The 13814-nt window shown below is 37.5% G+C and overlaps 1 protein-coding gene across 4 annotated transcripts in view; it reads left to right on the forward strand.

Moving 5' to 3' along the window:
• The window catches only part of SMYD4 (SET and MYND domain containing 4), a 52341-nt gene that overhangs the window by 10765 nt on the left and 27762 nt on the right, over positions 1-13814 (forward strand). For all 4 annotated transcript variants that reach the window (XR_004141959.2, XR_004141957.2, XM_064495826.1 and 1 more), the window contains exons 3-5: positions 1270-1414; positions 4867-4956; positions 6226-7387. Coding sequence is in view for 2 of the 4 variants with exons in the window: in XM_064495826.1 (XP_064351896.1) it covers positions 1270-1414; positions 4867-4956; positions 6226-7387 (1397 nt within the window). In the remaining 2 variants the exon portion in view is untranslated. The remainder of the gene's footprint in view (positions 1-1269; positions 1415-4866; positions 4957-6225; positions 7388-13814) is intronic.

Raw genomic sequence — 13814 nt, forward strand, 5'->3', positions numbered from 1 at the left:
TGGATTAAGATTAAAGAATATCCATTGTTAGACAAGAAGAGTTCTGCTATTATTACCATTCACCACAGCCTTTTTGTTTGAATAGCATTTTCAGGTTTAACCTAATTTAAAACAACACAAAAACAAACAGCAAAGGACAGGCTCTGTGGTGCACCAGATATACATGGGCTATTGTCCTCATATTTTCTGGACTGGGATAAATTTAGAACAAGCAAGCACACCTTCTGAATTAAAAAAATCTTTCCTAATTTCTATTTTTGTGTTATTTTGTTTTGAGATTTTTTTCTATATTGCATTTAAGTATCAGTAAAATCATATTTGATATTAACTTATACAGAGCAAAGATAAATAATGTTTTCTGAAATTTCCATATATACAGACACAGATACATCATACTGAATCAAAATGTAAAAGGTATTTCTAATTGTAGATCTCTGTAAATAAAAATTTGAAAAATACTTTTCTAAACACACTGCAGTTTTACTTTTGATTTCCCCTTTGACCCAAGAGTCGCTTAAGAGAATTTTTAGATTCCCTGCTATTCATATTTTGCTTCATTGCATTATAGTCACAAAGAGTGTAGTCTAGGTTGTTCTATACTATTTCTCCTTATTGGAAAAAGAGTCTATTGCCAGTATGTGTAGATGTTTGTGTATTTATATATTACAGCACTTGTATACTTATTTTTAAAAACTTTTCAGGTTTAAGTAGTTTCAGATTCACTTGCAAAAATAGTATAATTACTGTGTAATACCCTTGTTTCAGATTCCCCAAATGTTAACATTTCACTGTCTCCCCCACCCCTCCTCCTCCTCCTCCCCTCCCTCCCCCACCCCTTCTCCTCCTCCTCTCCTCCCTCCCCCACCCCTCCTCCTCCTCCTCTCTCTGCACACCTCCCTCCCTCTGTCAGCCATCCACTCAGGTATTTTCAACAAAGTTTAGGTGGCCAGTATGCCTTGGTGCAGACACTCCATGTATTGTGTCATTCCCCTCACCAAGCTGCTGCATGATGCATTATCCAAGGAATGGTTTATTTATAAATAATTTAAAAATTAGCATTCTGTCCTCTAAATAGAAATTCTAGTCCCTGTGTCTCTGAGACCACAAGATTTCCCACCCACTGCCCCCATAACATTACACAACACATCCAGCCTCGCGTGTCCCAGTGTTTTGTAGGCACTCATTCCTGTTTCAGGTGCATTGATTAGGAGCTTTCCTTGAAATAACAAGTTTGTGCTGTTTTGTTTTGTTCTTTCTTTCTCCATGAAGACCTGAGGATGAGATATTTTTAAAAAGGCTTTCTGGAGATTACCTTGTAGGAAAGGACCCTGACGCTCCCCTTTTCTACAGAGAAGAAGGAAACAAAAAATTTCAGAAGAAGGATTATCTGGAAGCCACAGTGCTGTACTCTAAGGTAAGACACCTCCAGCTCAGCAAGAGGGGCTATCTCAACAATTTAGCAATGCACATTTCTTCAAAGGATAGAGCCATTATTGCTGACTCGTGTAGTCAGTGGTAGCTTTGTCTGTTCATTTTGGATTGGGTTTGAAAAAGAAAACTGGCAGCACTCTGCTGTAGATCATATTCTGAAACAAAGGATTGTTTGTATTATACGTCCTGGATTCCGTCCAGTATATTCCCATACTCCTTCAGACATGGTGCAGCAGTAGACTTATTGGACGCCTTGGCCTTCCTCACTCACCCACGTCTATCAGCTCTCACTGAATTATATGCCATTTTTGTCTGAATAACTAATGAGGCTATTAGTGTGATAGTCCCAATGCAGAGAACAGCTGGATTTGGGGCTTTGCCACAGCGATAGCTTACAGCCAGTATGACTTAGATTAAATTAGGAAGGAAATAAGCTCAACTGCTACAGCCCTCTTGAACTGCACTTTGAAGGCTGTCAACAAATATTTAAAATTATTACGCTAACCATCAATGATCTAGATTTTGAGGAGGAATAGTGGCTTTTAACAATGTCTTGCTCTTACTGGCCTGCTTCCATAGTTGGAATTGGAACAAGATTCCTGAGGGACTTCCTTCCATCATTTCTTAGAGAGAAATATGGATTTAAAGCAAAAATGTATCAACCCCTTGCACCACATCTGTGACCTTATGTGTAAAAGAATGAGTGTGAATTTAAAGAGTGTTGCCCCACCCTGCATCTTTAATAGACCTGTGCTTGAAGTTTGAAATTAATTTTCCAAAAACTGTCTGATCTGTAGCAGCAGCTTCTATAATTTATAAAAGTCCTGCTTTGTAAAGTTGTAACAAAGTATTTAGCTGAATAATGTAAGCATTCGTGATTGCTGAAGAATTAAAATCTATTAGATGTAATGATCACTGATAAATGGCTTAATAGTACTTTTTCAGAGCTAATCTCTTCAACTTTATGCATGTGTGTAATAAATGTGATCACAGGGGAAGTTGTTCAAGGCAAATAAGTAAAATAAAAAGTGAATTCAGAGGAAAAATTAAGGTTTTTCTCCGAATGTGGAGGGAGACGAGCCTTCCTATTTCATGAAGCTACTATATTGGTAACTATGTTACTTAGTAATTTTCTATATAGCTGCTATTTTCTTTCTTTTTTAAAATAATATTTGTTGTTTTTGTCTGATTGTAAATGTAATATATGTTTACTTGGAAAATATAGAGAAGCATAAACAAGTAAAAAAAAATTCCATAACCAATGGTAAACACTGTTAATATTTTTCTTTTACAAAATTGTGATAATGCTGTACTCACTGTTTTGTAACCTGCCTTTTTCCCTCAACAATTTATTGTGACCATTTTCTCATATTGTTAAATTTTCCACTAAAACATGATTTTTTACAGCTGGCTTAGTGTTCCATTACAGAGAACTTTATTTGATTTAACATCTCCTAATGCTGGCAGATTGTTTGGTATCATAAAGCTGCAAGGAGTACCTTTCTATGTAAATATTTGTGTACACCTGACAATTTCCTTAGGATAAATTCCTAGAAGGGCAATTGCTGAGTCAATTGAATGTATTTTTTTTTTAAAGGCCTTTGGTACTTGATACTGAATCATTCTCCAGGAAAAAACTAGTTGTATGCCTTCTAGCAGAGTATGTTCATTTCTCTATATCCTAAGCCATCCTGGTTATTACGGTTATTATCATCATCATCATCATCATTATTTCAGCTATTTATTTTTGAATAGGAAATGTCTTTCTGTAGTTCAGATTTAAAAGATGTAAGAGTATACAGTACAGTCTCCTTCCTCTGTCCCTCAGCCACCTGGTTTCCCATCCCCAGAAGCTAGCACTTTATTAAAGATATCTCTCCAGAGGTGCTTCAGCATATATAAACAAGTACAAATAACCTCTCACTCCTGCACATGCATGCTGTTTTTACATAAATAACGTCCTCTACACACTGTTCAGCACTGCATTTTTCCCACTTAACATCTTAAGATCATTCTTAACGTCAGTACATAGATGGCTTCCTCATTCTTTGTTTACAGGTACATGGTATTCCATTTTATGGATATAATAGTAATTAATTAGTGTCCTCTGGATCAACATGTAAGTTTCCTGTTTTTGCTGTTTCAAACAATTCTGTGATGAGAAACCTTGCATATATGTTTTGCACATACCTATAGGATAAAAGATTATATCTGTAGGATAAATTCCTAGAAAAGGAATTGCTGGGACAGTGGAGCTATAGATGTATGTATCAAAAGATGTGTATACTGCTACATTGCCTCCATAATCATGAGACCAATTTACACTCCCACCAACAGACAGGTGTGAGAATGCCCATTATCCCACTCCTGTGCCAACTCAGCATGCCATCAATTTTATTTTCCTTTGCTAATCTGATAGGTTAAAAATGACGTCTCAGTAGAGTTTTAATTTGCATTTTGCTGATTATGAATGAGGTTGGGCATTTTTTCATCTGTTTAAGAGCCATTTATATTTCCCGTTAGAATTTTTCATATCATTTGCTTATTTTCCTACTGAATTATTGGTTGTCATCTTATTGATCAGTAGGAACTGTTCATAAAGTAAAGAAATGAGCCCTTTGCCTGTAGCAGGAGTTGCACATGTTTTTTCCAGTTCAATGTTTGTCTTTTGATATTGCTTTTATTGGTTTTTGCTGCAATGAAATTTTTTTATTTTTAGGCGGTCAAATTTATTAACCTTTTATGACTTCTGGGTTTTGTGTCATAATTAGAAAGGTATTTCTTACTCCAGCATCACTTTAGACTATTCCTATAGTTTCTTCTAGTGCTCTTATACTTTCATTTTTTATATTAAGATTTTGATCCGTTTGGAATTTATCCTAATGAGGTTTATCATATATGAACAACCAGCTTTATTTTTATTCAGTGGCTACTTGTCCCAATACTTTTATTGACATATCCCTTTCTTTTCTCCAGTGATTTGAGATGCCATCTTTCTGATTATTATTAATTCTTGCCAATTTGGTGGTAGAAAAAGTAGCCCTTTTATGGTTTCATTTTCATGGATTTGACTACCTGTGAATTAACTATGTTTTCCCCCATATCATTAGTGTTTCTTGTTTTGTGAATTTCTGTTTGTTCCACTCACACTTTATTACGTGCAGGGTTATGCGCCTCCGTTTTCATTTACCTTTGTATTGTTTGTGGCTGAAGCTGTGTCTGAAGCTGCTGTCTTCAAAGTGCTTTGCATATTTATTTCCTCACTTGATCTTCACAGCCCTGCTCTAATGCCCTTAAAAATGAAGCACAAAGAGATCCAGTAACTTCCCCGATTTCATACAGTCTTCAGTGGCAGAGCCCCTACTACCTGAAAAAAGAAATACTCTGAAGATGCTAGTCTCCGTGAATACCTTTAACCAGTTCATTATTCTGCAGGGAGTGTCACATTCAAGGCCCCACACTGAGGACATTTCACTGTGTTACACCAATCGCTCTGCAGCCCTCTTCCACCTGGGTCAGTATGAAGTGAGTATCCGGATGCCTGGTGTGATTAGAGAAGATCTGCAGGGGGTTCCCTGGAGGACTAGTCCTTCATCCCTGCTTCTCCCTTAGAACACTGAGATTGGGCCATGCTGCAGCTTGTTGAATTGAAAGCAGATCGATGTCCTCTCAAACTTGGTCTTTCTCCTGATTCATGTCAGCTGTCACAGGTGATGCTGGGGGTAGTGCTGGTCGGCAAGAAAGAGTCAGGCACGTTCCACAGGGCCATGGACTGTGCCCTGCGGGTCAGCTCAGTGTCAAGATCAGCTGTGAGAAATGTTACTAGTTACTAAACCCTCCCAAGTGTTTGCAAAGTATTTACTTGTTTTTTTTTTTTTTTAAATAAGTAGATGAGCATGTTCAAGAGTATCCCTGCAATAATACAGCTCCCCCTCAATATGCATTTTGAATGGGAAAGTAAAAGTTGCACTGAGATACCTACTAGGGGGGGCTTTAGATGAATGTCGTTCTCCTCATCCCCCAATTGAAGTCCAAGGACAAACTCTAAAATGCCATTTTGGTACATCCATTTTGGAATTCTACAAAAATTTAAACTATACCCTGGAGTTAAGGACGATTTGAGTAATCACCAGTTCACACTTAACGCCCTTTGGACAAAAAGGGAAGAGCAAGACTCTAAGCCCTAAGCGAGAGAGGCCTGGGTGATGGCCCAGGGGACAGCGATGGGAAGACTTTGTGGATCATTTAGCCCTTTGTAGCTTCCCTATGCTGGTTATACTTCTCTTTCCCTTCTTGTAATAATGATTCCTATATATTGAGCACATGCTGTCTTCCAGGCACTCTTTTTAACACTTTAGATCTATTACCTTACTTTCATTTTATTTCAACCCTGTGATGTATTATTATCCCTGTTTTTCAGATGAGAAAACTAAGACACTGAGAAATTAATTTACTTGCATAAGGTCATACAGCTAGTAAGAGACAGAGTCTGTCCTGGAATGCAGGTCTTTTTGGCCTCAAAAACTGCCCTCTTAATCACCGTACTATGATTCTTCTATCTGTAAGACTCTTGTCCTTAGAATCAGGAATATTTAATGGCAGTTAAACATAGTATCTTCAGCATGTGTTTCTATTCATTCATAAAAAGATCACAGTAGAATATGACTTAAAGAAATAAACACATGATTGTTTTTAATAATCCTTAACTTACCTGTAGGTTTTTGTTAAGACTTTCAAGTGGATGTTGAAGAGTAGGGACCAAGGGTCATTTGGGGATTTCCTTTCTGCTTTCAGACATGCCTTAAAGACATCAACAGAGCACAGATGCATGGATATCCAGAAAGATTGCAACCCAAGATGCTGTTGCGTAAGGCAGAGTGTCTGGTGACCCTGGGGAGACTGCCCGAGGCAAGCCAGGCCATCAGTGATCTTGAAAGTAACTTTGCTGCCAAACCGACCTTAGCAGCTTCCCAATTGCAGATTCTGCAGAGAACCCTCTGTCATCTGAAAATCAAGGTACAAGAAAAGGAGAATCTCACAGAAGCCTTCCCAGCAGCTCTAACCAAAGCCTTTGAGGATGTAGACCTAAGACAAGAGAATGAACAGATTTCCAGTGCATCATCATCTGTCAGCTTATGCACAGACCCTTTAAAAGGCCGCTATCTGGTGGCCACAAAAGATATCCTCCCAGGAGAGCTTCTAGTGAAAGAGCATGCTTTTGTAAGTGTCCTTAACCCAGGAGAAATGCCACCACGACATCATAGCCTAGAGAGCAAGTGGGACACCAGAGTTACCACTGGGGACCTCTACTGTCACCGATGTTTGAAGCACACCTTGGCCACAGTTCCCTGTGATGGATGCAGCTATGCCAAGTACTGCAGCCAGGAGTGCATGCAGCAGGCCTGGGACCTCTACCATAGTGTAGAGTGTTCTCAGGGGGCACTGCTTCTAACACTGGGTGTTTTTTGCCACATTGCCCTGAGATCAACTCTTTTAGCTAGATTTGAGGATGCTGGCAAAGTCATGAAGCTTTGTGGTGAGAGTAGTAACAGGGACATCTGTTTACCTGAAAGCAAGAACCTGGTACAAATGCTCAGTTATGACCTGGGAGGGGAGAGTGAGAAAAAGGGTAAAACAGTTGAGGCCCCAATTCCTGGATGTGATATTAATGGGAAGTATAAAAATAATTATAATGCTGTCTTCCACCTTTTACCCCATACTGAAAACCACAGTCCAGAGCACAAATTCCTCTGCGCTCTAAGTGTTTCTGCGCTGTGCAGGCAGCTTGAAGCAGCCAGTTTACAGGTCTTCACAGCAGCTCCGAAATCATGTAGGCTGAAAGCAGTAGAGGCTCCTGCATTGTGTCCGGAGTTGAGTGTTTGGGGAGTGGCCATGCTGAGACACATGCTACAGCTGCAGTGTAATGCTCAGGCAATAACCACCATACAGCAGACAGGTAAGAGGGAAACTCTTTTTTGTGCCTTACAGTATTGTCCTTGATGTAGCTAATGTTTGGGGAGAAAGAACTGTAAAGGAGAACAGCAGCATTCAAACAGATCAGTGGCCTAATGGGAAAACACGGCTATCTTTTCATGATTATGCCATTGCGAAGCTATGTGACCTTAAATTATTTGAGCCCACTGTGCCTCAGTTTTCTCATCTGTAAAATGGGTAGTTTAATCTCACCTGACTTTACAAAATTGTGAAGGTGATGTATTTGTTTGTAAAAGTACTTTAAATCTGAAAGTCCTATTATCCTATTAATTTTTCATTGTGAAGGAAAATGGAAACAATGGATGTACAAGACTGCAGAAGGAGCAGAGTTTGTGGTTAAAGTATCAGAATCTTAACTCACCCCATGACACAGCTACTCTGTCTCTTCTCTTTCCAATTGACAGATTTTTTTTTCCATTCTTCTGTTTTAAATTTCCAAGAGAAGAATCGCCCCGCACAGCTTTTCACATAATGCTGCCATCAGCTGTTGGCCAGCCTGTATTTGGGCTGGCCCCTGGTCAGGTGGCCAGCAAGCAGGGGGCAACCTCTAGACACAGCCCAGCCCAGCCCTGCTTTCCTGAACCAGACCCTATAGATGAGGCTCTTAAGGTAGATGGGGAGGTTCCACGTGCCCAGCATGATGAGTGACATCTCTAATACAACTGTACTGACAGCAGAGATGCTATTATTACAAAAGAAGTGGTGTTTCCGGTATTTCTATTGTATGATCTTCCTTTTAGCAGATAATATGTCTCAGTCCAATCAGTTCATTATACTCCTCTCAATTTCCTAATTAATTCTATTGGGGGGAGGAATTAGGTCGTATCTAACCCTGGGACTTATAGACAGATTAATATTAAATGTGGCTTCACTAAACTTTACATGCTTAGCTCTTTTGCTCTTCTGATGTTAGGTAACCTAGAATTTTGTCAACCTTTTGCCTGTATATTTTTCTCTTTAATTTTAATTCAGCTGCCAAGTTATTTAGTGTATAAGTATTTCATTATAGGTGTTTTGGGGCAAGACTCTCTTCCCCATCCTGAAGCACATGGAACATCCAAAAATAGCACTGGCCTCATCCCATGAGACAGCAGAATCACACTGCAAGCTAGTCTCCATTTCCTTGTCTGCCTTCTTTTGCTGCTTTGAGTCATTGCTACCTTCTAAAATATATCTGTTGAGTGTTTTTCCAGAACTGTTTTCCCTTGGGTACATTCACTGGCATTTTAAAAAGTACTGTTTTCATTTTGTTCTGTTTTTCTAAATATAAAAAATAGTACACAGAGCTTCCAGATTATATGGCAGAAAGTTACCAACTCTTAATTGTATTGTATCTTGCCTCTAAAATACTTAGTAGAGCATACAAAAAAGATACAAATGTCAGCAGCTCTGAAAACTGGGAACTACTGTCTGGGTAAACACTAGTAGCGACCACTAAGCCAGACTGAATCCCTGAGGCAGGATGGCACAGCCATAGGGACAGACGGAAGTGTTTTCCATCCACTTTCCTCTCCTGGCCTCCCCCCTTACAGTCAAAGAATCTTAGCCTAAATGCTTGTGCTCGCTGTACATGACATTGCATTACATTCAGTTTTTCATTTGCACAGCGAGTTTTGGGTAAAATCTTTCACAAGTTGTTAAGATGGAATTTTTAGATAGTAAGAGCATGTGCAGCTAGGAATACCTGTATTTTCCGTGGCTAAAAAGGACTAGAGAAACAGATACGTAGCATAATACTGGCCACCTAGAATGATGGAAAGAGGATTGGAGACTCTGTCTTCATCTATGGGGTTCTAATATTTTATGCATAATTTATTCTGAACTTATATGATGTTTTAAATATATATACATAGAAAAAAATAAACTATAAGCAAAAATACCAAGATCTTAATTAACAATTATGAATTCTGAAAGTGGAAGTATGGATGATTACTACTTTCTTCCTTGAACTTTTCTATATGTTTTAAAATTAAGAACACTTATTCACACAGTGGTAACATTATTCTAGAAAATTTAAAATGGGTTGTATACCTTTCCCTCCATTCTAGGGAGGTTTTTTGAAAAACAACAAAGATAGAAAGATGATAAAAAGTGAGTCTCCAATGGTAAATATAAACGGGCTACCAAACTCTATTAAATGTATCTTTCAGAATGGGTCAAAAAGATTAAAATCCAACTATATTCTGTTTATAAAGGTGACACAACACAAAGTGTTTGGGCAAGACATGTCAGGAATCACAAGCAAATCAGGATATTAATACTAAAATGAAAAGTAAAACTCAAGATATCTTGTAAAACAAAGAAGGCATTTTATTTTTGTAAAGGAGACTCTTCTGAAATATATCATCAACCTTAGCTCTTAGAAACATAGAGTGTGTCTATAAAACAAAAACGGTTAAGTGTACAAGGAGAAACTGGCAAAAACTCCATAGTTGTGAGAAACTAATATACCACTCTGATCAAATATATTAAAGATAAGGATCTAGAAACCAAGATAACATAATTAAATACAGGATTCAGAGATATAGCCATCCAAGCTTATGTCCTGTAGACCAGGGTTTGTGGCCAACTTTTTCTGCAAAGGGCCAGATAGTAAATATTTGGGGCTTTGCAGGCTATGTGGTCTCTTTTTGCAACTACTCAGCTGCCCTTGCAGCATGAAAGCAGCCATAGACAGTACACAAACGAATCAGCCTGGCTGGGCTCCGATAAAACTTCATTGCAGACACTGAAAGTTGAACTTCTTATAATTTTTCATGTCATGGGAATTATTCTGTACGTATTTTTTCAACTACTTAAAAATGTAAAACACATTCTTAGACCACATATGCACACAAACAGGCAGCAGGCAGGATATGGCCCACAGGCTACAGTTTACAGACTCCTGATAGAGACAAAGATTTGGCAAATCTAAGGGAAAACACAAAATTGGGAACAATGAAGGTGATATAGCCAATAATATAAATGTACTTTAAAATTTATAGCAAATATTTAATTTGATTTTAGATTATTGAATTTGAAAATGCTAAGTAGACAACTTTGTAGAAAAATATAAATTGCCTAAATTTTTCCAGAGGGCAGAAAATATTTCAAAATTCCAGTAATTGTGGAAGAAATTGAAAAAATTATCAAAATATTTCCATAAAAACAAGCCAGACCCACTCTTTTCCGTGTGAGTTCTTTAAAACTTTTAAGGAACATATTAGCCACATTTTTTAAAAATAAAGAAAAGGAAAAAGTATCTTTCAAGGAACAGATCATTTTTATACAATACAATGCCCTGTTGCAGGGCATTGGGGAACCTAGAACCCTTCCCCACACATTTTACAAAGCCAAGAATAAAAACTCCATGGACCAGTCTCACTTGTGAATATAAATGTAGAAACCCTGAAAAAAATTGTTGCTATGTCACATCCAGCAGCTTATTAAAGGAGCAATAATATATGACCAAGTAGGATTTCTTCCAGAAATGCAGGGGTATTTTAATCTGAAGGAGTATAAAAGGTTTAGATAAATGCAGAGACATGCCATATTCTTAGAAGGAAAGACTGAAAACTGTTTTTCAGTTTCCCCACATTAACCTAATCTGTTGAATGCAATTTCAAACAAAATCACAGTTGGCTTTTTCTTAAAATTTGACAATGATTCTTAAGTTCATCTTGAATAAGTGGGTAAGAATAGCCTTTTTGTTTTTAAAGAGTACTGAAGGGGCTTGGTACTATCAGATTTCATATCCACATTAAGTAACAATAATTAAAAACAGTGTGATACTTGCATGATAGCCCCCCAAATGTATTAGATTCTTTCTTCAAATCATTAAAAAGTTAAATATTGAAAAATTAAATCATAAAATATCTAGAAAAAGATAAGTGAACATTTACATAGTCTTAGGGTGAAAGAAGCTGTCTAAAGCACATAACACTGAATTTGGTAATTAAAAGATAGCTAGATTTAGTGGGGGATGGTGTAGCTCAAGTGGTAGAGTGCAAGCTTAGCCTGCATGAGGTCCTGGGTTCAATCCCCAATACCTCCTCTAAAAACAAATAAATAAACCTAATTACCACCCCCCCACACACACAAAGATAGCTAGATTTAACTTAAATACCAAGTTTCAGAAACACTACAATCAGTAAAGTAAAGAAGATAGAGAATGGAGGTGAAAGAGATCCTGGAAGGAATGAAAACACTGGCCTGGAAGGCAGCAGACCTGAGTTCCCATTCCACTCACTCTAACCACTAACACTCAGTATGAAGTCGGTCAGGTTACTGAACCTCTGTGTGGTTCAGCGTCCTCACATGGATAATGAGAGAATTGGATGAAGGCCTCAAGGGAAGATTATTTGCAAAAATGATCACGACAGTTTCTCCCATCTGTATGTTTGCCCCTTTTGCTTTTTCTACCATCAAGTGGTGGAATGTTTCCCCTGCCCTTGAATCTGGGCCAGCCCCCAAACTTTGCTTTGATGGATGGGATGCAATAGAAGTGACGTTATGTGACTAAGCTCTTAAGCTTTGAGTCTAAGCTTAAGAGACTTTGCAACTTCCACTGTCACCTTAAAATGACGGTGTGGCCTGTGAACATGCCTGGGCTAGCTCCCTCAGGACAGAAGACCACGTGCCAGATGATTGCAATCATATGAGTAATCCCAGACAAAACCAGCAGCAGCGATGTTCAGCTGAGCTCAGATTGCTGACGTGCAACAATGTAAGCAAATGAAATAGTTGTTTTAATACTTCCCACCCCAAAAAAACCATAAACCAAAATTGAAACGTGAGTGACAAAATGAGACAACATTTCAAGCAACTATACAACACTTAAAATCAACTTTTAAAATTATGTATAAGTGATGAAAATGTTCTAAAACTGGATTGTGGCAGTGGTTGCACAATTTATGTAAATTTCCTAAAAACTCGTTGAATTAGTTCACTTAAAATAGGTGAACTTTATGGTATATAAAGTATATCACAATAAAGCTGTTAAAATATATACATAAGCAAACACTTTATCAAAGTAGTAAGTAATAAAGATTGTCTCGTCTAACCTCTCTCTAGTAATTAAGACAAGGTATCATTTTATCCCTTTCAGATTGGCAGAGTTGCTTTGTTGGTTTGGTGTTTTTTTTTTTTTAAGTTAAAAGAAATAACTCACAAATCACTGTGTGCACCATGTTGCCAATTGTGTTAAGGATTCCATATGTAAAGGCTAGAAAGAAGACTGCAGGAGAATGCACCAAAATCTTATGGCTGACTGATAGGATTATAAGTGACTTATTTTCTCTGTAATTTTGTGTTTTTAAATTTTTTCTGACTACCATGTATTTCTTTGGTAATTTTAGTTTATTTAAGTGGTAAAGATAATTCTGATGATATGAGCATTTTTTTTTTACATGAACCTTTTTAGGACACTTGATAAATGCAGCAAAATTGCCCTCCAGGAAAGTTGTACCAGTTTCACGCCCACCAGCAGTGTTCACTTTCATTTTTGAATTCAATCTAATTTTGTTTCAGTCTGCTAATATTTCTAATCTTGTTTTATCCTTTTTTATTATTTCTTTGGGGTTCCAACACCTCCCAGTTTAGTGCTCTCATTGAATTTCATTAGCAGCTGTTTCATTAGTAGCACAGAAGGATTAAAGTGTTAAGTTGGATAGAGTTTGACAAAAACCTATAAAAATGTATGTTATTATCTTTGCATAAATCCTATTTAATCAAAGTCCCTCAGCAACCTCTCTTTGGTACTTTTAAGGGACAGAACTGACCACTGATGATATTCTAGACCCTGGTATGTCTGGATCTACCTCGGTGGGAGTGGCATATTCGTGATGTGTCTGGATTCATGAGTACGAGGATTAATGAGGGTCTGCGCAGGTTCAGATCAGTTTCACTGCCCTTTGCTTTCACTCTTCAGCAAGTGAGGAATCTGCCTTCACGGTGGGTCCTTGATTACTTGATATACACATATTTCTTGTTTTATAAAATATCTACCAGAATAGGAACATTCTGGAAGTACTGTAAGTGAATCTTGTTTTCTTTACTTGAGTCTCATTTTAATGTACCAGGAATATTAGCAAGGTACACTTCTGGTAAAATAATCAAGTCTTTTTTGTTTGTTTGTTTGTTTTATGCACAAAATGTCACATATTAAATTTGGTTGATAAGGTACATAAACATTCTCACTTTCTACAATCTCTGCTGGCTGATGGCTAATGCAAAATATTGAATAATTTGTAAAATCAATACTTAATTTTTTAGAAATAATTAGAGAGAGATTCAACCCTGACATTAAATATTCACCCAACTCAGTTCCTGGGCTTACTTCTGTTAGAAGATAATCCATAAATAATTCACAAAGCTGACATTATTCACAGTATTGTGAAAATTTTTTCTGG

The sequence above is a fragment of the Camelus dromedarius genome, chromosome 16 (assembly GCF_036321535.1).
Source record: "Camelus dromedarius isolate mCamDro1 chromosome 16, mCamDro1.pat, whole genome shotgun sequence".
Taxonomy (NCBI): domain Eukaryota; kingdom Metazoa; phylum Chordata; class Mammalia; order Artiodactyla; family Camelidae; genus Camelus; species Camelus dromedarius.